This window comes from Anguilla rostrata, chromosome 18, assembly GCF_018555375.3.
Source record: "Anguilla rostrata isolate EN2019 chromosome 18, ASM1855537v3, whole genome shotgun sequence".
NCBI lineage: Eukaryota > Metazoa > Chordata > Actinopteri > Anguilliformes > Anguillidae > Anguilla > Anguilla rostrata.
Genome location: NC_057950.1, coordinates 5775606 through 5802089, shown reverse-complemented (window position 1 = coordinate 5802089; position 26484 = coordinate 5775606). Strand labels below are relative to the sequence as shown.

The 26484-nt window shown below is 49.8% G+C and overlaps 2 protein-coding genes across 5 annotated transcripts in view; one reads left to right on the top strand and one right to left on the bottom strand.

The window, feature by feature from the left end:
* The first annotated feature begins 783 nt into the window (after nt 1-783).
* nfkb2 (nuclear factor of kappa light polypeptide gene enhancer in B-cells 2 (p49/p100)) lies at nt 784-22107 on the top strand. 4 transcript variants are annotated; one of them, XM_064317007.1, is made up of 24 exons: nt 784-1060; nt 3231-3316; nt 8263-8305; nt 8833-8911; nt 9407-9447; nt 9924-10022; nt 10298-10449; nt 10751-10863; nt 11540-11692; nt 12405-12509; nt 12624-12709; nt 13134-13272; nt 13680-13817; nt 14658-14807; nt 15127-15268; nt 15912-16026; nt 16672-16879; nt 17595-17764; nt 18285-18387; nt 18987-19222; nt 19336-19414; nt 19964-20127; nt 20713-20824; nt 21400-22107. In XM_064317007.1, exons 2-24 carry the CDS (start codon nt 3300-3302, stop codon nt 21486-21488), a joined length of 2733 nt encoding a protein of 910 aa, XP_064173077.1. In that variant the 5' UTR covers nt 784-1060; nt 3231-3299; the 3' UTR covers nt 21489-22107. The 4 variants fall into 4 exon arrangements, with proteins under 4 accessions (XP_064173077.1, XP_064173076.1, XP_064173079.1 ...); XM_064317006.1 differs by having other exon boundaries at nt 785-1060; nt 11534-11692; XM_064317009.1 differs by lacking the exon at nt 3231-3316 and having other exon boundaries at nt 785-1060; nt 11534-11692.
* Nucleotides 22108-26205: 4098 nt separating this feature from the next.
* Nucleotides 26206-26484, bottom strand: part of LOC135244582 (PH and SEC7 domain-containing protein 1-like) — a 35515-nt gene continuing 35236 nt past the window's right edge. The window contains 1 exon segment of the mRNA XM_064317005.1: nt 26206-26484. Within this exon segment, the coding sequence (XP_064173075.1) occupies nt 26308-26484 (177 nt within the window). The 3' untranslated portion in view covers nt 26206-26307.

The following is a 26484-nucleotide window of genomic DNA, read 5'->3' as shown; positions in this document are numbered from 1 at the left end:
GTTTGATGCTTCTTCTCACTCTTTTCGCAGAGGTAGGCCTACAGTTTTAAAGAACGGCCTGTAATGTCTTGTAACAGCATTTCAGCCTCCTGAAGGTAAAGTTGTCAGTAATGGACGACGGAAGTTGAGTCGTTGTCTAGGCCTAAATGACTCATCGGTCCAAATCTTACCATCTTAACATAGGTAGAGCACAAGTTCATGGCAGGTCGTTCTGCTCCATTTGGCCTCTCTTATGCTGAGAGAGGAAATGAACTGATATGAAAACTGAAATGCTCAGTGGCATTGTAGCAAAAGCCGTAACACGGGCCTGCAGGGCATGTACTGTTATAGGTACTGTTCAATTGAACAAGTGATAGCCCGAGTTTCGTCGGATTTAACCATACAATAGCCTACGGCGCGAGTGCTGCGGTAGCAGTGACATATAGCCTATATGAAATAAATTATACTTGCATTATTTCTACTATGTAGGCTACAATATTTTCTCACTATGCTTTATATTTTTATTTGTTTTGCGGAGCATTTATAAAAATTACAATGAATCTCATACGCGTGTTATTTTGATCTCGAATGCCATTAAAAAAAAAATTCGATAAATTTCGCGGAATATTACAGTGTAGGTCTTACGTTAATGAGGCAAAGTAGCCTACATTTTCACTAAAATCTTGAAGTGAATTGGTGTGAATTGAGAAGGCGGGATCTTTGAGAAGTGCGCACCCATAGCAACCAATGTGCTTGTCGGCTATTTGACACTTGTCTCCGGAATTCCCCTGCAAGCAGGGACTTTCCGCTAAGTTGGTACACGAACACGAACGTGCTCACAGTGCTTGTGCAACAGTTCGAACTGATTGCGTTTATCAGGATGAGTCTTGACTAGAAAGGTAAATTCTCATGGAATAAACCGTGGATTTCAGTTCTCAGTGAGGACCTTGTTTTTGCTTCGTGAACGTTCCGTGATCGTGTAACTAGCTAAAGAGCTAACTTTCTAAAGCGTGGATAACAAAATACCTGCGCCTTAGCCAAGAGCACAATCTGCCCCCTTGCTCACCAGCTGTAAAGCAAGGTAAGAATCCGCTTTAACGATTCATGTCGCTGGATAGTCCACATACTGTAAAAACTGTGTTCTACTCTAAGTGTGTTCTACCGTAACTCTACTAGAATTATGCAGCCACACAGGTTTGCACGAGTAGTTAGATTTCATAACTGAAACATGCATTGCATTTGCAGCGCGTCTATCACACTGGTAGGCAGGTACGTAGTTCATTAATTGACGTGACTGTGTGCGTTTTAATAAGCACACATTTTGGTGCTGTGAGTGGGGCATGAAAGCTATGTAACAATAAACGAATATGCAATAGAAAGGTGCATTCAAATTTATGATTAAATCACTGCACGACGCACACAAATTTTGTGCGTTGCTGTAGCTGTTTTGGTCTTTCCAAGTTAAACTTCCAGACGCTGTAGCCCTACGTGTCTAGTATGAGCGAGGTGCAGAGGCACATCGCTTCTGTCGCTGTCCAGTTCTGTAGTCGCATAGCATAATTCAGATGCGTCACGCTTCCCTGGACATTGGGGTTTCCATGGCTGATAGATAAGGCGTACTTATGTTTACTAAATATGAAGACTGACACCTCTTTCTTTTCATGAGGCAAAAACTCCCTCAGCCAGATGTCAGCGACAACCCCCTCCCCCAATTTCTGAGAAACAGCGCCGGTTATGGATGCATTGTACGCTCATATGTTGGTACTATGATTGGGGTACAGAATACGACGTCTTATGCATATGAAAGAGAGAATATCTTACATATTGCAGTATCAGAACAATCATGTAGACTTGGTACAGTTTAGAGGATGTCACTGCAGAATGTTGTCGCAGATTCACTATGTGTGAACTACTGTATATGACTAACCAGAAATTTTAAATAATTAAAGGAGCGCTAAGTCAACTTACTAATGTCTGCCAAAAGACTGTGCTTGGGAAACTTTGTGCTATCGAAATTGATGAACCCCCCCCCCCCCCCGCACCCAGTACAGGAAGGATCGTCACCCCCTAAAAACCAACACTCATCATTCCATCATTCCAGAATGTATTTTTGTCCCAATGTTATCATTTTTGACCTGAGACGTATTATCTATTAATAATGTCCGATAAATAAATCTAAGTAGACAGTTCTAGAACTGTCTAGAAAATGACTAGGAAACATTCCGTTGTTTTACCCTTGAGTAAGATATATAAATTCACTCTGGTAAATTCCCAGCTGTGAAATTAATAATATGTCAGATATAAGCTCTATTGTTTGCCCTGGATACGGTTGTTTGCACACAAATTAACAACATAATGGTGACAATTGTAATGAAAAAACTTGTAGTAATGTGTGTCTGTGAACTAGTATGCAAAGTGACATTTCCTTTGGGTTAAAATTCCCCATCAACCCATTACTGGCAAAGGATCTTCACACCTGAGCACATTTCAGAGAATTTTCTGAAGTTTATGAATACATTTGGCATGACCTCATTTTCACCAGCAACAATAAGATGCATTTGCTTCTTACATTAGTCGCTCTGGATAAGAGCTTCTCCTTGTAATGTAGTCCGGTGTGTATATTTACTTATTTATTTATGGTTTATCTGACAGGGACATATAGAGATTCACATTGACAAACTGAATACACAGTTTTAGGATGTGTTTCGGCATAGTGTTTTTGGCTTATGCCAATATTCAACACCCATCCCTTGAAGGCCTTTTGGCATTACAGAAAAATAGAAGAGAAAAATAAAGTAAATTTAAAAGCATTACATTTGAGACATGTTAAGATAATGTTTTGATGCTCAGGCAGCCCATGTGCAAAAACAGCGTAGCCGACTCAGCATACTTGACATGATCTTTAATTATACTTCAAGTATTCTGAAGTATTTTGGAATTTTGCAGGTATACTTCAGTGTAAGGCTTTTTCACACGTGAAACGCGCTCTGCAGGAGGGAAAGGCCTTTGCCCAGAGCGGGTGGCAGAGCGAGTTCGCTCGGCCCGGAACAGCGTTAGTGTCCTAATAGGAAACTGTCGCCGTGGCATTGCGACACTCTGTGACAGTCAGCAGCGCAGGTGTGGAAATTCCGCCGCCGTGTTTTTGCAGTCAGCGCACGCGACGTACGGTACGGTACACGAGGTTCTGGGAAATGGCACGTCGCGCTTGAAATGCTAGCGCTAGCCTGACGCGCGTCTCCATTGCTTTACAGAGCGCCTGCCGGAGGAGACGCAAGCGCCCTTTCGTGCCGCTCCGCACTTATGATTTCGTGACCAAGGCCATGTCTGGAACGTTAAGGTGCGTGCGTCCATTGTTCTTCTGCGGGTCGATAATCAGGTTAATGCCTTTTTTGTACGGTGGAGGAATTTTGAGTACGGCTCACTTCTGGGGTTCAGTGCGCAGTCAGATAAAGTGCACGGCTCTCCAAAAATAGCAAATGTATTTAATCTGATAAGACCAGTGAAGCGGGCATTCCAGAGTTTATTTCTGTGAGGAATTGCTATTTATTTGACCACAAACCTAATATTTTGTTAAGCACTGTATGCAGTCCTTTTTAGAATTAGAGGTAGACTACACATTGAGATTAGGATTCACAGTGAGGAGGGCCAGCTCACCATTACCCACAGACTAGAGAACTGTGTCCTTGAAAATTGTGTTGTACTTTTGAAAATCACTCCCTATCCTTGTGCATTTTATTTTGGTGTTGGTTCTCTCTAATCTCCATATGATCCTTGTGAGGAGTCCTGTGCTCTGGGTGGTAGTATCTGTGCATTTGTGTTTTATCATGTTAGGGGCCCCGGTGCATCATGGGAGGGCTCCCGACAGTACGGTGGGACTTTAGGTCAGTTGAGGAGACGAGGAGGGCGAATATTAGCCTACCAGGTTTCAAGCGGTCACTCTTCTTGTTTTGTACACAAATGCTCGTGAACACTGCCATACAGATCGCGCTCTTACAGCTCATGTGCTGTGGTCAGCACCTTTTGAGTCACTTGCTGTCTTTGAATGTGCTGTTTTTTTGGGTGTGTTACCACAGCATCGAGCCGCTTGCACGTTGGCGCGTCGGTTAAAAGGCTGTCGTAGTGGCATGAAGTAAAACGAACTGGCCTTCTTCTGTTGATCAGTCACTTCAGTTGGTGTGTGAAGAGCAGACCTGGCGTTTAGTCCCGTGACGTAGTTACCCTGTGGCTGGGATGGACAGCTGTGTAAATGGACTGTGTGTAAGGAATGCAAGCTATTGTGTGTTGCCCTGGGAAGCGTGGCTGCTAGATTCCAAAAATACAAATGAATGCAGTCAAAAGATTTTTCTAAAGATAATTCAGTGAGGTTTCAGCTGTTATGCTTTGAGTGATTTGGAAGCTGAGTTGCTCAGACGAAGGAGATAAGAAATGAATCTGCTTCACGTCACAGGAATCGTGGTAGAGTTCTGTAGATGAGTTAGTTCAGAAATGAGTAGTGATGGAAGCAGTCATGACATCAATCAGAAGTCACAGTGCCAGATTCGGGCCTGAGACCAGCGTTTTGGCGTTGAGTGTGGTTTTAGGGTATATAGGGCCTAAGTTTCTTTTGAGAAGAAATTATTTCGCGGTTTTTCCATCACTCGCTCATCTGGGGTGATCGGGTCTAAAATTCCCACCGAAAAATCCCTCCCAGGGTCAGTCCCCAGCGTTGGAGTACCTCTCTCTTTACCTCCTGATCAAAGTTTTCCGATGAACACCTGCCTGCTGATCTCACTGATTTGCGATTTAGGTACCACGCTTATTTTTTTTTTTTTGGTTTAGAATTGGGAGCGTTGTTCACACTGACAACCGTTTATCATTTTTTCTTGAAACTTAAAGGTTACATGCAAAGGCAGGCCTCCAAATAAGAAACAAAAAAATAGACATTTTCTGGACAGGAAATTCAATCCAAGTGTTTCAGCTAATTGTTGGTTTGGAGGCGGTCTGTGAAGCCATTCTGACGCTCGCGTGGTTCTGATCATTTTTAAGGGCCATGAGAAACGGTGATGTCTACAGGCAGGCGTTTTAAGACGGACGGTAAGCTCTAGCTATCCCATTATAATAGGGACACGCGTAGTGTTTTTCAAACAGGCCACTAGTGTCCCTTTCCAGTGTAGGAATTAGAAAACAGAATGGTTATGCTGAGTGTAAACACGTGCATACAGATAAAAAGCTACGACCATAAAATCGAGCAAACATGGATTAAAATGAAGAAAATAATTTCTGGAAATAAAGACAGAATTATCAGTCATATCAGCTATCAGCTGTGGAAGGAAGCCAAATTTCAAGCAAAAAAACCCACCCCCCCCCTTTTTTTTTTTTTTTATTGTTGAAAAGACTGATAGCAGGTTTTGTCACAGAAACAGAAGTTGCATTATTGCTGATGGGGATGTGGCTTTATGCCCCTGCGGTCTGCGTGTACACACAGGCACCTGCTTCTGAGAGCTGACAGTTGGGCTGGCAGGAGGGCTGGATGGAGCGAAATCCGTCCTCGCCTGATGGGTCACCAGAGCCTGTAGCGAGACTCAACCCAGCAGAAGTTCTGCCCTTCCTGTTTTTTCTTTGGCGTGGCACGCCTGCTGGGAAGCAGGATGACATCACCACCGCATCACGTGACATCACTGATGAGGCTCACCTGTGCGAAAGAGGGGTGCTGTCTCTCCGTCCGACTGTGGTGCTGATCTCTGACTGTGGTACCTGTAAACCCTTCAAAAAAGAGCTTTATTTGACTCCCCACCACACGAGGATATGAATGAGCTGAATAGCAACACGGGGGGTGGGGGATCCTGATCAGATCTGTTCTGAGGAAGGGGGAATCCCTGCAGTTTTTTTTTTGGGAGGCCCCATGCACCTTTAGGGGTTGCCCCCTGCATGTGTCGGGGGAACCGGTGATAGTGGGAAACCTGCTTGGGACCTTCTGAGTCTGAAACTGGTGAAATTTCTTCCCTGGCACTTCTGCTTTTCCCGGAAGGTGTGGCCCGGGCCGCTTCCTGGCACCCGACGTTGAGAAAGCACCGCGGTAAAAAAAAAAGAAAATAGCGCAACGCAGCGCAGCGGACGCGATGTAAAATCTCCCATATTCGAGCCGATTTTGGGCACGCGGCCGTGGCAACGCGAGGTAATGAATCAAACGAGTGCTTGTGTGAAATGGTCGTGCAAAAAAAAAGCACACAAAGTAAAAAATAAAAATAAATGAATGATATTAATGCATTTTTTCCATCTCTGCATGTGGGTGTAATCAGGCCCGTTTGCTTATCAGAGAGAGGTCAGGGGGTCATAAAGTGGGGCTTGAGTTTTTAAATGCTTCCTCTTGGTTGCCATCAGACAGCGATGTAGAAATTTGCAAAGCCCTGGAAAGCATGTTTCGCGGGACCTGCCATTTGAATGTACCGTAATAAGACCGATAGGCAATATCAGTAACAGGAAATTACAAGCTACTTCTTCCCACATTAATTATGCCAAAGCGGTATGATGTGTTGAATGATTCTGAAGGTATTTAGCACCCTTTTATCGCAGTTATCCCGTGTTGATACCTGTGACACACTGAGCTGTCCATAACACACCTCACTTTCTGCCAATTCCCAAAAATACTGAGTCACCCTGATGGCTCAGTCTGTCAGCTGGATGTACTGCACGTGCTCTCTGTGATTAGCATCTCCAGAATCCACATTTTAATGTGTCTCAGGCCGTGAGGCATGGACTCAGAAACTCCCTAAATTTACAGACGTACTCCTGGAACTTTATCTGCAGTGTGTCATATGAGAAGATATGACTGTTGGGTCTCCACGTAGTGCAAAAAAAAACTGTGTGTAATCTGGATGGTCTGTTGCTAGTTGTCTGCAAAGGTAACGTTGTTGTTGATGTACAGATTGTGTCAAACAGACCCGCTATCTAAATAAGTAGGGTCAGCGTCCCTATGGTAACTGGGGTGGTTACTGCAGCCTTAAGGAAATGGGTTAGAAATGTTTTCAATAATGGAATTTTACCTGTGTTTTGGTGGACATTCCACCTTCAGTGAATGATACATTTAAGCGTAACAGTGCATTAGGTAATGGTGGTCAGTTTGTGTAAATAAGTTTATGTGTGTGTGTGTGTGTGTGCGCGCACGTGTGTGAGAGAGCGTGTGTGTGTGAGAAATGATGAGCCTCGATGGGCTGAATTGCCACATTCTCATCATTATGTATATTCTTATGTTCTTTTTATGTTCTGACACATTTGGCCCACTGAACGGAAAATACCAGGGAATACAATTAGTTATGTAAAAAGTGCAGTGATGGGGCGGGGGCGGGGGGGCGAAGGGTTAGGGAAGGTTTGGTACACGCACACGATGTGAGGTACTGTAATGATAACAGGGAGCTGCAGAAATGGGGGCAAACATGTGAAGACTACCCACCACTCAGAGCTTTTAACCTGGATTTATTGACTGGGCCCTGATTGTGCTGTGCCTGCAAATCCCCAGGTGGCCTGCAGGGTGCAGCAGAGAGCACGTTTTTGCGTGCGCATGCCTGTGTGTCAGAGTGTGACGATCGCAGTTCTGGGCTGGTATTCTTGGGGCTTTCCTCTCTGGCTTTTTCTGACTTGCTTCCTGGAAGTTACTCTGGCGGAGTAACAAAGAGAGAGAGAGCGCGAGAGACAGCGAGAGAGAGAGAGCGAGAGAGAGAGAGAAAGAACACACTGTGCAGTACACTGCACAGCTTACTGAAAACATTGCGGTGATAGAAATTTGCTTGTAAGAGCTGGTAAAAACATGCTTTTTTAAAAACCTGGACTCTTTTCGTTCTGGATTTCTTGGCGATTAAATCGGACGGTAACTCTTGTACGAGGTGAGTTGATGACATAACCGTTGCTTTGGTGTTGATGGAGATTATTCAGGCTTTCTGTGAACTGGAGCAGGCAGTCCTAATGTGCATTTTCACCGGTGCCTTCAGCCTGCTCCCATTCTTTTGGCTTTCAGTGCCTGAACAGACCAGATAGGATGCCTGTGGGGGGGGGGTAGGAACTTGCGCAAGAGATGCATGTTTTGGTTTGAGCTGGTGTCTTGAAGACCAGTCTTGCTTTTTCCCTGGCTGGCAGAGACCAGTCTTTGTTCTTGTGGGCACCTGGACACAAGCTACACCTGCATTGGTTTGGGCTATTTGGAGAGACTAGCCTGGGTTTGGCCTAGCCACCAACTGCAAACTCTGGTACCTTGTTATAACTGGTGTGAAAGACATTATAACATTGTACATTTCCCCTGCTTTTCTCCAGGATGGACGATACCCATTACAACATGAATATGATGGAAAATGAGGTAAGAGGGGTAAAAAAAAAAAAATAATTGATTTGTTTATTGTACGAGAATGCCAAAGGAAGCGCGGGCAGGATGAATCATTTCGTGCAGTAGGTCACTTTGAAGGAACATCGTGTTCAGTCACTTGGCACGTTCAGCACGAAGCGTCAGTTAGGGCAGGGGTTCCCAAACTGGGGGTCTGTAGCACGTACCCAGGGGGTCCCAAAAAAAATTACAGGCCACATTGTTAAATTAATTAATTTAAATATATATATATCATATACATTTATTAAGATCATATAAAATATGAATGACATACTCATAGCCTGTACGGGAGTGTGAGAAATAGGCCTAATATGAAATTATTTGTTTGATGCGTATGTGGGGGGGGTCCTTGAAAAATTTTATCCCATAAAAGGGGTCCTTGGCGAAGAGAAGTTTGAGAAGCCCTGAGTTAGGGGACAGTTCCATTGGCTGGCTGCTGAGAGCGGAGCAGAAGTGTGCCGCTTTCATGGGATCTCACCGACGTTCCTTTTACCCCCCAATAGCTCATGATGGATCTTACCTACCAGTTTATGGCCCCCCCGGGTGTGAAGAGTGAGCCCTATGTACATGTACCGGAGATTGGTAAGACAAGTACTACGGCAACTTATTGTGTTGATGAAGATTTGTGATGATGATGATTTTCTCCTTATTATTACACTTTATTATTGTTATTGTTATTATCATTACCTAGTTGTTACTGTTATTATTAGTCGTGTGACTTATAAAGCCTTCATTTTTGATATATCACTGTATCCACCTTAGGAGCTTTGGGATTAGATGCCTGACTGGAATTAAAGCATATCGATATATATATTAAAAGATAAAAGTTTACATTATCTTTTAGCACAGCAAAATGCTAAAATCAGCAGGTTGAGATGTGCTAACGTTTCAGACCTCCCCAGTCCAACCTGACTGGGCCTTCAGGGAACTTTCAAAAAGCCCATGAAGCACAGTTCACTGCAGTTCCTGTGGAGACTTAGGTGAACCGTTCTGGTTCTGGTTCTGGTGGGCCTTTTTGGGATTCAGTGGAGCGACCCCCTAAGCCTAACGTCCCTTTTTCCCCAACTTCTCTTCCAGCGAACGGGCCCTACGTGCAGATCATCGAGGAGCCGAAGCAGGTGAGCGCCGCGTCATTCGCAGTGGCTGCAGCAGGGGCGCAACGTCACGCAGTCAGGGGCCGGCTGCCGCCCAAATATCAGCCATGAGACTACTGAGATTTCAGTCATAAGACCAGGGAGGGGGGGGCAATTTCCATCCTGGAGGGCCGGTGTGTGTGCAGGCTTTTGTTTCCACCAGTTACTCTGACTACATGAGCCAATTGGCTGCACACGCCAACACTGGTTCACTTGTAGATTAGATCACGGTAATACATCTCATTCAGGGACACGAGAACAGTCTTTGGCTCTCATTCGTTCACTTATCAAGGGGCTAATAAAATAATTAAGGGCAGAAGTTGGCATGGAGACCGGAAACAGACACGGGCCCTCATTGCACACCTATGCGTAAGGCTATTGAGTCTTTGATAGAGCAATAATGGTGTTACGGTTGAGGGGAATTCTGGGAAATCACGGGCCGTTTCTGTGCTTTTCCGCAGAGAGGATTTCGCTTCCGGTACGAGTGCGAGGGCCCCTCCCACGGGGGCCTCCCGGGGGCCTCGAGCGAGAAGAACAAGAAGACCTACCCCACGGTGAAGGTGAGCTACAGGTGTCACCTGCGGTCCCGCCCCTAATGTCCTGCCAGTCATCTGTCTGTGTGACACCGCTGCTAGCATGGAGTCTTCAGAGTAGAGTAGCTCACATGGACACCCCAGTGCATGATGGGAGATAAACCAGACACCTTATGGAGCAGATGGCTTTCCCTGTCCTGACCCACTGTGCTAAGAAGCTCTGGCATTTCAGACACGGTAGGCTAAGAGAGGGACGCCTGATGGGTGATGGGTCTGTCGCTCGCTCTCTTTTCCCCGTGCAGGTGTCCAACTACCTGGGGCGGGCGCGCGTGGAGGTGCAGCTGGTGACCCACACGGACCCCCCGCGGGTCCACGCCCACAGCCTGGTGGGGAAGCAGTGCAACGAGAACGGGACCTGCAGCGTGGAGGTGGGGCCCAACGACCTGACAGCACAGTGAGTATGACCCACTGCCTCTGCGTGTGTGTGTGTGTGTGTGTGTGAGTGAGTGTGTGCATGTGTGAGTGCGTGAGTGTGTGAGAGTGTGTGTCAGTGTGTGTATGAGTGAGTGAGATTGTGAGTATGTGCGTGTGTGTGTGCATGTGTGAGTGTGTGAGAGTGTGTGTCAGTGTGTGTGTGTGTGTGTGTGAGTGAGTGAGATTGTGATTGTGTGCGTGAGTGCATGTGTGTTTGCGAGATTGTGTGTGTGTGTTTCACTGGCACAGACTTCCTGACCTCTCTCTCTCTCTCTGTGAAGGTTCAACAACCTGGGCATCCTCCACGTGACAAAGAGGGGAGTGGCGAAGGTGTTGGCGAAAAGACTGAAAGAGGAGAAGAGAAAACTGAGAGACCCCAATTACCATTTCACAGGTGAGGCCCTACTGCCATGTGACCATAGAGATATACTCTCAGGGCTCTGTGCAGGCCAGTCGAGTTCTTCCACGCCGATCTCGACAAAACCATTTCTATATGGACCTCGCTGTGTGCCTGGGGGCACTGTCATGCCGAATCAGGAAAGGGCCTTCCCTAAACTGCTCTCACAAAGTTGGAAGCACAGAATCGTCTAAAATGTCATTGCAGCAAGATTTGCCTTGACTGGAACTAAGGGGCCTAGCCCAAAGCATGAAAAACAGCTCCAGACTAAGGGGTGTCCAGATGCTTTTCGTCACGTAGTGTATGTCGGACTAGCACCTCAGACAGGCCAGGTCAGGTTTGTACTGGCGGTTTTGCTAAGCAGTCTGGGAAACACATTTCTTACCCCTGATTGGCCTTCATATTTCCAGTGAATGGACACACTGGTTTATGCTTGTGGGAAAAGACCACACAAGGACATTTTGATTGTAAAATGGGTTTTCGCATCATTCCATAGCATTTTGAATCAAACCCATTTCAACTACGCTAGTCCAATGTCGATAGCTTTTATATTTCTTGTACGTATCAACCACATCCCTAATGGTACATTTGAAATACTGCACGGTTGCTTTTTGGGGTTGGTTCAGCGTTGGTGCTTGTGTTCACTGTGTTGTTCTGTGTGTGGCAGAAGCAGAAGAGCAGGCCATACTGAGCGAGGCCAAGGAGCTGGGCAAGGTGATGGACCTGAACGTGGTGCGGCTGAGGTTCACCGCGTACCTCCAGGACGGCGACGGGGGGTTCACCCGCGCCCTGAAGCCTGCCATCTCCAACCCCATCTTCGACAGCAGTGAGCTGCGCCCCTCCCCCCGCCCCCCGCCCCCCGAACTTCTCGCTGCACGGGAACATCTGCTTACACAACATGTTCCTTTGCTGTTTCCTGCAACAAAAAAACCAAAAAAAAAAACAGAAGTACACTTCTGCATACTTGAAGTATACTCGTATAAACTTGAATCACTGTTCTGGTTTGCTGAAGTGCAGTGTTTTTTTCACACTGGATTCTGTAATATCAGGATTATTTTACGTGCCGCCTGGCAGCCATTGTGTTTCTCTTTCACTGCCCACTTCTGCATTGTTCACCAGCATCGCCAGTCTTTCCTTACTGGAAAACAGTTTTTTCAGGTCATGCAGATCCTCAGGCGTATCTTCAGTGCATTGCAGAATCCTTGCATCTTCAAAACACTGAATTCTAAGGGACTGCAAAACACAGCATGGTTATGGTTTAGTCTTGGGTGCTTTTGAACTAACTATTAGTTTTTGAGTTATGAAACACTGGACGTTGACCTGAATGAGAACTTCAAATACGTGTTGAATAACCAAAATTATTCAAAATATTGCGCTATGGTTTTATTTTCTGATACCAGCCATATGTTTATAACGTGTTTTGGCTCGCCCCAGGCGGTATTTTGGTGTGGTTTTTTTTCTTCTGAGGGACACTGTGTAACAGAGACGGGCCGAACGGGGTCGAGGGTTAACGTTGTCCGTCACTTCCTCCTCCGCAGAGTCGCCGAACGCGTCCAACCTGAAGATCTCGCGCATGGACAAGACCTGCGGCACCGTGATGGGCGGGGACGAGATCTTCCTGCTGTGCGACAAAGTGCAGAAAGGTCAGCTCTCGCTTTTACCCAGCATGCAACCTGCAACCTCCAGGGGCTCGCCGACTTTCCTCTTCGACCAATGAGATTTCGGAGATACTCAGAAGCTCTCTCTCTCCTCCGCAGATGACATTGACATCCGTTTTTATGAGGAAGAGGAGGGTGGCTGGGAGGCCTACGGCGACTTCTCTCCCACGGACGTCCACAAACAGGTCAGTCGCGGAGCGCGAGCTGCGGCGCGAGCCTATAGCGACGCTCGCGGCACAGCGACGAAGTCTCCTGCCAGTCAGCCAGTAAATAGCAACAAACCAGTAAACAGTTCATTTTGGTCTGAGAGTATGGTTAGGGTCCCTGGGCCCGTCTGCAGAATCCTCCCTCCCTTCCCTCTCTTCATATCACTGATCTGATTGGCTAGGTGAGGTTTCCGTCATATTGCTTTCACCTGTCCGTGCTCTAGACGGCAGTTGAAAGGAAGTTGAGGGTTGGACACAGCCCAGGTCAGTGCATCAGGTAGTGAGGGTACCTGAGCGGACAGTCTCCACCACTGACACTGCATGGGGATGGAGACCGCTGTTCCCTGTTGATGACGTCACTGTTTGATGACGTCCCTGTTTGCCCCGCCCCCCCTTTCTGCAGTACGCCATCGTGTTTAAGACCCCCCAGTACCACAGCACGGGGATCGATCGCCCCGTCACCGTCTTCCTGCAGCTGAAGAGGAGAAAGGGGGGCGACTGCAGCGAACCCAAACAGTTCACCTACGTACCCCATGTCCAGGGTGAGTCACCGCCGCGGGGCGAGGGGGAAATTCGGGGACCTTGGGCAGGGAAACGGGCAGTGACGCATTTGCCTGTTTACCAGAGTGTTGCTCCTCTGGTTGCCATTGGACACATACTGTATATTTGTTTTTGAAGTGGTGACAGCGTTTCTGTCAGCAGACAGTGCGTGGGCGTGTGTGTGTACGTGCCTGTGCATGCAAATGTGTACACGTGCGATGCGATGTGTGTGTGTGTGTGTGTGTGTGTGTACTTGCATGTGTATGTGCACACATGCGATGCACGCACACGAGCGTGTGTACACGGGCCTGTGCACGCGTGCGATGCACACACACACGCACGCGTGAGTGCTGTGAGACCACATCCTCTGTGTGTGTGACAGTTTCCTCTCCCCGCTGCTGTCTCTCAGATAAGGAGGAAGTGCAGCGTAAGAGGCAGAAGCCCCTCCCCCACTCGTACGACCACTGGCGCGGGCCACTGGGGGGCGCTGGAGGGCCAGGCCGGGGCCAGGGAGGCTTCGGAGGAGCCGGAGGAGGGGGAGGAGGAGGTGAGCGATACTACTGCATGCCAGTCACACAGCTTTACTACACTATACTATCCTGGCGGGAGAACTCTGCTGCACAGATAATAGATAAAAGATACGTTAGATTACATTACATTTATTAAGCAGACGCTTGTATACATTACATTACAGGCATTTAGCAGACGCTCTTATCCAGAGCGACTTACACAACTTTTTTACATAGCACTTTACATTGTATCCATTTATACAGCTGGATATATACTGAAGCAATGCAGGTTAAGTACCTTGCTCAAGGGTACAACGGCAGTGTCCTACCCGGGAATCGAACCTGCGACCTTTCGGTTACAAGCCCAGTTCCTTACCCACTGTGCCACACTCCGTCCTTGTATCCAAATCGACGTAGAAAAGTGCATATCATGGTCATTGGAACAACTACAAAACACAGGTTCAGTAAGGTACAACTGTGGCGCAAGATACACTGGCACTTATTCACGCGTATGGTGAGAACGACGACGATGATGATGGCGACGATAACGGCGGTGAAGAACACACTTCAGAGTGTCTTTGACTCCACGCTGTTCGCCTAGCGCCAGTGTTTGCCCTGAGGATGAGGAGGGGATGAAGGGAGGTGTGTGTGCGTGTGTGTGCGTGTGTGTGTGCGTGTGTGTGTGTGTGCAAGGAAAGTAGGCGAGTTGCCCGCCTGTGCTGAAACCTGGGAGCGGCGTCTCAGAAGGGCACTGCCTGCCTGTGCTTTCTGAGCCCGTGCCCAGCGGCGGGTAACAGCGGGCAGCCCCCCCCTGATGCCCCGGGCACCGCCCTCGCCCTAACCGCCTCGGCTCTCCCCCCGCTTCCTGCCCCGCCCAGGCGGCCTGCCGTACGGCCAGTCCACAGACGGCGGGAATTTCCACAGAGGGTTCACCGGGTTCGGCGGGGGCGGAGCTCAGATGTCCAGCTCGGCGCAGTCGCAGCAGCCGGCCAGCAGGGGGCCCCTGCAGCAGCAGCTCCTGCAGCTCGGTAAGCGCAAAGACACAAAACCGGCCCAGAGAGGTTATGAAAAACTAACGTTCCTATTATTGCGTTCTAACAGTTGTGGTTCTGGCCTGTCCTTTAGTAATGCATCTTTTAATTCTCAGTAATAATAAAATAAGAATTATTATTAGAAGTAGTAGCAGTAGTACAGTATTTGCGTCACTTGCATTGTCCAAGTATTCACTTGTTCCCTCTCTCTGCCTCTCTACCCGCTCCCCACCTCCCCCCCTCTCTCTCCCTCTCCCTCCTCTCTCTCCCCCCTCTCTCCCTCTCTCTCTCTCCCTTCACCCCCCACCCACCCTAGCCTCCTCTCTGCAGAGCAGGGCGACCCACATGGCCCAGCAGACCGCGGGGGCTTTGCTGGACTACTGCAGCACGGGGGACGTGCGCATCCTGCTGGCGGTGCAGAGGCACCTGTGCGCCGTGCAGGACGAGAACGGAGACACGTGAGTCCGCCTGCGCCCCGCGGTCAGAGCGCAGGGTCCCAGCAAAACTGCGCCTGGGTGTGCCTGTGCTGGGTCCCCACAAAACACAGCCTGGCTCTGCCTGTGCAGTCAAAACACAGGGTCCCCACATAACTGCGCCTGGCTCTGCCTGTGCTGGGTCCCCACAAAACTGCGCCTGGCTCTGCCTGTGCTGGGTCCCCACATAACAGAGCCTGGCTGTGCCTCTGCAGTCAAAATGCACAGGGTACCCACATAACTGCGCCTGGCTGTGCCTGTGCTGGGTCCCCACAAAACTGCGCCTGGCTGTGCCTGTGCAGTCAAAGAGCTAGGTCCCCACATAACAGAACCTGGGTGTGCCTCGCCACCGCGTCAGTTAGTTAATGTAACTGTCTCACTCTTACATGTGTAGCTGTAAATTTATCACCTGCCCCTGTCTGTACCTGTCTCTTGCTCTTATAATCCCGTCCTGTTGTAAACCTGTGACACCTGTTTGCCGCACATCCGTACCTCTGACTCACTGTCCTCCTGCCTCTCTTACATCAGTCATTTGGCACTCGTCCTTCGAGGTTTAGAAAGCGCATTTGTCACCTGTATAGCTGTGTTACCTGTGCTGGCCTGCGCTCACCTGTGCTTTCCTCCCCAGGCCTCTGCACGTGGCCATAATCCATCAGCAGCCCGCAGTGGTGCAGCAGCTGGTTTGCGCCAACATCAGCCTCCCCCAACAGCACATCCTGAACACACAGAACCACCTGAGCCAGGTAAACACACCGCCTCAACACACAGAACCACCTGAGCCAGGTAAACACACCGCCTCAACACACAAAACCACCTGAGCCAGGTAAACACACCGCCTCAACACACACACCGCCTCAACACACAGAACCACCTGAGCCAGGTAAACACACCGCCTCAACACACAGAACCACCTGAGCCAGGTAAACACACCGCCTCAACACACAGAACCACCTGAGCCTGGTACACACACCGCCTCAACACACAGAACCACCTGAGCCAGGTAAACACACCGCCTCAACACACAGAACCACCTGAGCCAGGTAAACACACCGCCTCAACACACAGAACCACCTGAGCCAGGTACACATACCGCCTCAACACACATACCACCTCAACACACAGAACCACCTGAACCTGGTACACATACCGCCTCAACACACAGAACCACCTGAGCCAGGTAAACACACCGCCTCAACACACAGAACCACCTGAGCCAGGTAAACACACCGCCTCAACACACAGAACCACCTGAGCCAGGTACTCATACTGCCTGAACAAATAGGTACACATACAGCCTCAACACACAGAACCACCTGACCCAGGTAAACATACAGCCTTGTGGTCATCACTGGGTTCACTGCTTCTTTTTTTTTTTTTTTTTTACCCAGACTCCTCTGCACCTGGCGGTGATCACCAAGCAGCACAAGGTGGCGGACTTCCTCCTGAGGGCGGGGGCGGACCCCGCGCTCCTGGACCGGGACGGCCGGTCGGCGGTGCACCTGGCGGCGACGCTGGGGGACGAGGGCATGCTGCGGGTGCTGCTGTTCCACCTGGGGGAGCGCCACGCCCACCTGCTCAACACGCCCGACTACAGCGGTGAGAGAGCCCCCGGCCGGAGGAGAGATTTAAACAATTATAATAACAATAAAAATAATACAGAAAATAAAAACTTTACACAGAGCTTCACAATGTAGTGTTGTTATAGTTAATACAGAAAACGGACAAAAATGGTTCTTTTTAGAAATTGGACCTACCAAACCATATAACAGCAAGTAACAACACATCATGGCACTACAAATTATAAAGATTTATTCTAAAAAGGTGGGTTTTCAAAAGCTATTGTAGTGGCAGGGATTTCCATTCTTTGGACTGACACAGCTGTGTCTCTAAAGGGGATCTGAGCATGTGCAGAAAGCCCTGGTGTGATGTCAGAGACTGGAGGGTTCTTGTGTGATGTCATAGACCAGAGGGTTCTTGTGTGATGTCAGAGACCGGAGGGTTCTTGTGTGATGTCAGAGACCGGAGGGTTCTTGTGTGATGTCGTAGACCGGAGGGTTCTTGTGTGATGTCGTAGACCGGAGGGTTCTTGTGTGATGTCAGAGACCGGAGGGTTCTTGTGTGATGTCGTAGACCGGAGGGTTCTTGTGTGATGTCATAGGCCAGAGGGTTCTTGTGTGATGTCAGAGACTGTAGGGTTCTTGTGTGATGTCATAGACCGGAGGGTTGTAGTGCTTGGGCAGCTCAGTGAGGTGCCGTGGCGTTAGGAAGCTCCTGTGTGTGACCCTGCGGTCTCCCCCCCCCCCCCCCCCAGGGCTCTTCCCTATCCACCTGGCCGTGAGGAAGGGCGGGGAGCGCTCGCTGCGCGTCCTCGTGGAGGGCGGGGCCAACGTCAACGCCGCCGAGCTGAAGAGCGGCAGCACCGCCCTGCACCTGGCCGTCCGGGAGAACCTCTTCAAAATGGCGTGCCTGCTCATCACCGAGGTGTGTAGCCCCGCCCCCCTTTCCCCCTGTTCGTCTGTCACTCTGTCACTCTGTCCCTCTGTCCCTGTCGCTCTGTCCCTCTGTCGCTCTGTCCCTCTGTCACTCTGTCCCTGTGTCGCTCTGTCGCTCTGTCCCTCTGTCACTCTGTCCCTGTGTCGCTCTGTCGCTCTGTCCCTCTGTCCCTGTCACTCTGTCCCCCTGTCCCTCTGTCCCTGTCGCTCTGTCCCTCTGTCCCCCTGTCGCTCTGTCCCTCTGTCCCCCTGTCGCCCTGTCGCTGTCGCTCTGTCCCTCTGAAAAAACAGAACCAGGAGCCCTTCTGTCTTTCACAAAGCTCAGTGCATGTAGCAGGAAGTGGCTCTTCTCAAGGTCTTTTATCTAGTTTGATGGCAAGTCCCAGCATCCAACAGGCACCGTATTGAGCATGTTTGAGTTCATTGCATGAGATGGCACTTTTGGCATTTAAAAAGATTTTTTTTTTTCATGTGTTCCCCTCCTCCAACCCCCCCCCACCCCCTTCCAGCTGACGGCGGACGTGAACGCGTGCACGTTCGGGGGGAACACCCCCCTCCACCTGGCAGCCTGCCAGGGCTCGCCCAAGCTCTGCTCCATGCTCATCGCAGCAGGTGAGTCCCCACCCCCCCCCCCAACCCTCCCGTGCCTAACCGCCCCCGCCCACCCCCCCCACCCCACCCCCCGCGGAACGCAAAGCTTCGTTCTGTGAGGGAGAGAAGACTTTCAGCAACGTCAGCAAACATCAAACACACATTACTCTCATTACTCTGCCTCTGCCCTGGCACCACTGCAATATCACGCAAGGGCGCACATTTACCTGGTGGGACTGAATTTTTATAGACTTATATATTTTTACACATATTCTAGTCTATTCTTATAATTAATTAGCTTTATTATTATTATTATTATTATGGTGGTAGACTTAACATGCTGCGTTTAAGCCAATTTATATTTGTCTATGTGTATTTAGTGTTTTATATCTACAGTATCTTGCGTTTTTTTTTTTTTTTTACCACTTTTCAATGCTGTTGCATTCAGCGCATTTGCAAAAACTGCATTTCCGTGCCTATCAGTCTGTAAAAGTAAACTAAGTAAACAAGGGTAAGCCTCCAGTGAAGTGAAGTTCACGTGTGCGGTAAAGTTCAGCGAGGCAGACTGTGGGGGGGGTGAAGGACAGGTAATCTCACCGAGCTCCACCCGCTCCCCTCAGGTGCCAGGAAACACCTGGAGAACGACGAGCCTCTCTTCTTCAGCTCCTCTTCGTCATCGGACGAGGAGGAGGAGGAGGAGGAGGAGGAGTCAGCCGGTGAAGTGAGAGACGTGCCGACGCCAGCGGCCCGTCGCCCGCCCTGCCCCGCCACGCCCTCGCCAGACAGAGCGCGCCCAAATCCCCGAAAAAGACCAGCCCCTGGACACACCCCCTTCGACCTGGCCAAGTGCCAAAAGGTGAGGCTTGCCTGTGTGTGTGTGTGTGTGTGTGTGTGTGTGTATGCATCATGTGCGGCCAGAGCTCGTGTGGATCTGTGACAGCAGCAGTAACATGCGCCCCCCTGTGGCAGGTGAGGGATCTCCTGGACTGCAGGCAGGACCCCTGGCCCAGCAAAGCCGCAGCCAAACCCAGCCAGAAACAGGAAGAAGGTGAGAACGGCAGACGCGTCTCAGTCCACTGGCCCAGGAGGGAGGGATCTTAAATGGCAGAGGGCTGAATGGTTGAAGAACTGTAAACAGATATGACAGTAAAGAAATCAGCTCTTTCAGAGGCTAATAAATTGCTTTTGCGAGTACATTGCAGGGTAGCAAACAACTGTAAAACTAAAATTGTTTTCCCTTTGCTCATAGTTCTTTAGTTCATAGTTTAAAAAAAGCCAAACAAGCCTTCGCCCCCACAAGCATAAGCAACAAGTGAACAAGAGTGTGTCTACTTGTGAACATTTAAAATATGTTTTTCAAATGTTAGCTGGGGCCTGTATTACGAAGCAGGATTACGGAGTCGGCTGGATAAATGTAAAACCCGGAACAGCACTTTTTACTTCAGTCCATGTTCCAGACTTTTTACCGGGAGGGTTCTGGGTTTTACAGGTATCCAGCTCACTCCCTAGTCCAGCCTTCCCTTTAGGCCTCAGTTGTGGACGATGGCTGAACTGCGTGTGTGTGTGTGTGTGTGTGTCGCTCCGCTCCGCTCAATAGGGAAGCACCAGTTGGACAGCGAGACCCTGGGCAAACTCTGCGGCATCCTCAGCAGGAGCCGGGTCCCCTGGGGGGAGCTGGCCGAGAAGCTGGGCATGCGAACGCTGGCGCACCTGTACCAGGCGTCCCCGTCCCCCTGCCAGAACCTTCTGGAAAACTACCAGGTGAGACGTCCCACCGCCCCGTCCCGTCCCGTCCCCCACGCCCCACGGGCTCGCTCCAAGGCGGGGGGGGCGGGGGGCGAGCTCCCACAAAAATGTTTCCATCCTGTGGAAATCCTGGAAAAGTGGCCAAATATATCAGTCCTTCATACGGTCATGACTCAGGCTGGGATCAGACCCATCTTAATTCAGTCAGTTTGGGAAAGGAATCGGAAAAACGCCTAGAAATGTTCTGCGGCGTTTCCAGTTAATTTTCCGAAATCGCCAAACTTCAAGTGAAATTGATCCTAATCTTGGTCGCAATAGTGATCCCAAATTTTTTTAACAGTATAGTGAAGGTCAGTTCCGCAGAGCAAAGATTGTGTGTGAGTGTGTATGTGTGTGAGTGTTTGTGTGTGTATGTGTATGTGTGTGTGTGAGACTGTGCGTGTGAATGTGTGTGTGTGTGTGTGTGTGTGTGTGAGACTGTGTATGTGTGTGTGTGAGACTGTGTATGTGTGTGTGAGACTGTGTGTGTGTATGTGTATGTGTGTGTGTGTGTGAGCCTGTGCACTCACACGTGCTGCTGTGCTCTCTCCCTGCGTGCAGCTGGGTGGAGGTCAGGTGGAGGCGCTGGTGGAGGCTCTGCAGTCCCTGGGTCTGAACGAGGGGGTGAAGCTGCTGAGACAGGCGGAGCCGAGGGACAAGGCCCAGAGCACAGGTACTGCCCCACCCCCCCCATCCCGAAAACCAGCACTCCCCTTCTGCACACCCTCAACCTAACTGCACCTCAATCGTACAGGCAAACATCTGCACCATGGTCTGGTACGACTGTATATGATAACATTAGCTTTCCATCTAACTTCGTTTTTGACATCGGAAACATGGTAGAAGCCTTGATGACAAACTGACTCAGTTGTCAATTATAAATAGCTTGCTTATCCACCTATAATAGCTGGCTACCCAGACAGCTAACAACAGCTTCCGATCCCACCGGTGGCATCTGATACCACTTGGCTGAATGATTCCAATCCTAGCGCTGATTCGGTTGGTTTTCACCATTCGGTTGTCATCGATGTAAAAGTCTGTGTAATTTTCTATATTTTTACACGTTCTGCTAGGGGGCTGACTAACAGCTACAGTGTCTGTCTGTTGAGTGGGCTGTCTGTCAGGAAGTATGAGTTCCAGAAGTAACATCTCTCAAAACTCGGTTCAGATGAAAGGCAGCAGGTTTTTTAGCGACCGCCCCGTCCCCCTCCCAAGCCGTAACCGTGCGCTTTTCTCTCTGCCAATCAGACGCGACGGTGGACAGCGGCTTCGGCAGCCAGCTGATGGAGGAGTTGGCGGAAGGGGAGGCGGAGCAGCCCGTTCTGGCCAATCCCTGAGGGGGGGGGGGGAGGGAGGAGCCCGCCCGCCTCCGTGGGACGACCCGGACGCCAGCGGGGACGGCCACGCCGGGGCGCTCCGGTCCATCGCGAAACCTTCGGAGGGCGCGACCACTCCCCGCAGAGACGTTTCACGGGTTTATCCCAAATGAGGGGGGGGTCACAACGATCACCCCGCGTCGCCGTGGACGCACCGCGTCGTAGTCACAGCAACCTGCCGGTCGGCCTGGACGACAGGCCTTCAAATCGCCGCTTCGCCCGCTAAAAGGACTTGGGGCCTGGACAGTCACACCCCGAAATCGAGCTGCTGGCGCCATTTGAAGTAGCGCCAGCTTTGAACTCCCCCAAAAAAGTAAATCTCTGTTCAGCTCCGAAGCGTTGCAGAGGATGAGGGTTCTGCGGAGAGCACGCCCTTTCATGGCTGAAGCAGTCCTCTGTGATATCTTACTAATACTGTGTATTCTTGCGTTCTTCTTTAGCTAGTGTACAGCTTGTAAACAGCTGAAATAAATCCTTGTACGGAGGTGAGTGTTTTGTGCAGGGGCCTTCATCTTCAGACGATGGGTTGGATGCTTATTGGCAATAAAGTTAAAGCAGCTGTGCTTTAAAGTTAAAGCAGCACCAGTTAAAGTATTTTCCTTCATTTGAATAAGCTTGGACAGTAAAGTCTGCATTCTTTTTAAAACGGCGTTCGTCATGTTTGTCTGGCAGAGCAGTTTTAATCTGGATCCATTAACACATCGTCGTCTACTGGAAATGATTCCAGAGAAATGGATTTGAGTTTCGGACGATATTTCCCTTTCCACATGTAACAACATGAACAAACATTTAAGGGCTCGTTTTAAAACACCTGTTTTTATTCTTCCACTATTCAACCCCTCCCCCCACCCCCCCCACCCCCCCACCCCAAAAAAAAGAGGAAATAAGCTCATATACAAACAACGATACAGAGTCAAATCTTTACAGGCTGCTGACAAGTGCACAGCTAAACGGAGTCCGACATTCCAAGTAGAAACATTTCCGATGACTCACGCACACAGCATTCTAAGAACACCGAGACGGAACCGAACCCTACAGCTCTGGTTTGCCGTGAGCATCTGGTGAGGTACCAACTTACAAAACAGTTTTTTTAAATACAGTACAACTCTTTAAAATCCTGATTCATAGTCCACAACAGATGATTCACTGAGGAGCAAAAAAAAAAAAGTTATCCTGCAGCGTACATGCTGGACGTTTTACAAAGAGAACGAGAGCACAGTAGACTGTCCTATTTGCACATCACATTCAGAGGTGCTGATTTAGCACAGGTTACAGGTTCTTATAAACCTCCGCCCCCCCACCACACACACCCCCCTCTCTTCTGTGGCACTGGCTCTTGACACGAATGAGACAGCACCTCCTTAACCAATGACAGTGAGGTTTGCCCAGCTGCCCAGTAATGTCACACTTTGGGGCAACTGATTGGACAACGGCCCACAAAAATCCAGCCCCACTCCTCCATAGATTTCTGCACCTTTTCAGACGAAGAACAGAGAAAAGAATCCTGCAAATGTATTCCTTCTGGGAACAAATCCCCCCCCCCACTCGGGTAAAATATTGACTATTTTGGTCACAGTAGCTTCATGTTGGGGGAGGGGTCACAATAAGCTCCTCCCTCAACAACACCAGAACATGCCTTTTGGGACAGGACACAATTGGGGGATGGGGTCCCACAGGAAACCCACGTGGCCTGGGAGAGCCAGCCCTTTGACCTTCGACCCCTGACCCCTGCCTCCACCACCATACGGCACCTGATTGGGTGACTGAACCACCACTCAATAACAGAGAAGCATCGAGCAGAGGAGAGTATGCAATACGATGACAGCAATTATAATAGAACATTGCAGATATTAATCATAACACTAATACTGTACACAGAGTTCATTTGTACATGGAAACAGCCTGGACCAGAGGCTTTAAGTAAGCACAGGTGAGTTATTGTGTTTCAGAGCCCACTGAGATCTGTGAGACGGCCAGGGGAACGCCACTTTCCATGGGGTTCGATGCATGGGGGGGGGGGCAGGGGCGGGGGTGGGGTGGGGGGGAGCTAGGGGTAAGAGAGTGAGAAGTGAGACTCTGCCCAACAGCAGCCAGCCGTGTCTCCTTCCCATCAGGCCACGGAAGGGAAACCGCGATCGCGATTCTGAAAAAAACACCATCACTTTTAACCTCTTTCAGCCCCAATTAATTTCCTCAGCCGACTGCTGCAAAGAGCTCTCGCGGCCAGAAGGGCGAACAGCACCACCTGGAGTCTGGATGCAGCACTGCACCTGAAGGATTCCACTGGACTTTCCGACGGAGCCACTGAACCTTTCTGTCTGGAGAGAATGGAGCACTTTGTGGCGGGGAGCCATTTTAAACAGTGCCTCTGGTGGGAGGATGCTGGCATTAGCTCGTCAGATTTAACCGTGTCCTGGAAACTGAAAGCCTGAGTAGAAAATGGCTTTGCTATCTGAGACAGGAGACATACATAATACCCAATCTAAATATATTTACACATTCAAATATGTTACATTCATATATATATATCTCTAAATATACATATATAGGTACATATATATAACACTGTAAGCATGTTTTCAAATGGTCAGCATTACAATTTTGTTTATGTCATCGATAATATTTACTGTACAACATTTGTACACCATGTTTAATACAAGTACTCATTAGCTTTGCACATTGAAAACCGTTTCAGCTGAACCAACGTGATAAGAGTCCACACAGAAATATGTTCTTTCTGGACTCTTTCCCTGCGAATTTAATTTCTTTACGTAACAATTTCATTATCTTTTTTTTTATTATTATTTTTTTAAAAAGCACTAAAGAACAACGGCTACAATTATTGAAATCATGCTTGGGGCACCTCCAAAAATGACCGTGGGGAACGTCTCTTCCTGACGAAAGAACAGAAGCGGGCGGTTGGGTGTCCTCTGTGACGTCACCCCGAGAACGAAGGGATTGAGGAGAGAGGTCCTGTGAAAGAGGACTCGAGCGGTTTGACCGCAGCGGGACCGTGACCGATGGGCTTTACTCCTCCACACACAAACCGGGCCTCTGCTTAACCGTGCTCAGGGACCCCCCCCCCCCCACTTCAAAGCCTCGTCCGCATTTTTAATAAAGAGAACGGAGAGAATGAGACGTTCAGCCTTCTGCCCGGGCGAGTCCTTGGCTCGGGGGGGGGGGGGGGGGGGGAACAGACAACGCGCAATAAATATGTGAGACGAGCCAAACAAGCCGGGAAAGCAAAGGAGTACGGCCCAGTGAACGCAGAGAGAGGGAGAAAAGAGAGAGGGGGGGGGAAGAGAGAGAGAGAGGGGGGGAAGAGAGAGAGAGAGAGAGAGAGAGAGGGGGAGAGAGAGAGAGACGGACAGAGAGAGAGACATAGAGGGGGAGAGAGAGAGATGTTGAGAGAGAGGGGGAAGAGAAAGAGAGGGGGAAGAGAGAGAGAGGGGGAGATGAGGGGGAGGGAGAGAGAGAGATGGTGAGAGAGGGAGAGAAAGAGAGAGGGGGGGATAGAGGGGGAGGAAGAGGGAGAGCGGGAGGGAGAGAGAGAGGGAGACAGAGAGAGAGAAAGAGACTCTGACTCCTGAGTGTTGTCACATATCTTCATACATATATATCATCTTTGTGATGAACTGACTTGATGAAGGGGAGGAATGTTCCATGTATGGTCAGCAGTCATGGCCCTTTAGGATGTGTCTCGCTATATTTCATGTTTTAAAATACTCCAGCTCCACCTCAGACAGGGAGTCGTGTTGTTTTTTTCCAACACGTGCTGCTGGTGTTCATCACGTCCATGCGTCTGTAACGCTGGAGGACTGTGCTCTCTCTGGACAGAGTGGGTGGGCGGGTGGGCGGACCCAGGGCCTGTCCTCTCTGTGATGTCACAATCACTCTGTGATGTCACCAGCCGCAGTCCCCACGGTCGGCCTCAGAGGGAGGCAGCGCTGTAAAGGAAGCCAGTGTTCTCTCGGGCCGGGGGGGCGGGGCGGGGTCAGCGGGCGGTACGGAAGAGACCAGTCTCAGCTCAGCTGCTGTACGAGTAACATCATGTGCAAACGTCCACTAGTGCAGTCTTCAAATGGAACGGTCTGAGATGATCGCTCAGCTAACATTTTAATTTATGGTCTTTTAAATTCTTGTCTTTTTCTCAAATGTGAAAAAACAAATCTGGTCCTGAAGAATTACTTGGGGGTGGGGGGGGGGGGTGGGGGTTTGCATAATGCTTGGTGAAGGGCCTGTGAAGGGTGGCTAGGGCTTATGGGTTAGGGGTTAGGGCCTAGGGATTCAGGAACAGGGTTTAGGGGCTAGGACTAGTGTTCAGGGGTTAGAGGCTACGGTCTTGGGGTTACGGGTTAGGGATTAAGGGTCAGAGGATTTAGGGTAAGGGTTTATGATTCAGGGATAGGGGCTGGAGATTAGAGAATAGGGTTGAAAAATCCCCTTCCTGAAGATATGAAGAGCCGGGTGTTTAAAATAGTGTTTCTGCTGAGCCCCTCTCCTGCCTGTGGTCTCCATGGGCCAGCGCACCCTCCCAAAGCATCACCGCTTCCGCCCCAAGGTCTCTGGCCTCCACGGCAACTGCCCCTCCAGCCACCAGCAGCCACATCAACCACACGACCACCGCTCCCCCATTGGCCAAGGAGATTGGGGAGAGGGGAGGGGCCTGCGGGCGAACTGGCCGAGCCCGCCCCCTTTTGTCTCGGCACACCCCCGGAGCAGAACGAAGCCCTCGGTGGGCGGGGTGGGGGGGGGGGTGGTGGGATTTGGGGAGGGGGGCTCACTGCTTGACGGCCTGCCGGTAGCTGTGCCTCTGGGTGTCGTGGCGCTTGCCGGGCCTGGTGCTGCCGGCCTGGCCGGCCTCCTGCGGCAGCGTGGGGCTCGAGTGCGCCCTCTGCAGGCCGCTGTCCTCGAAGAGCTGCGACTCGAACGCCGACAGATCCTCCTCCCCGCACGC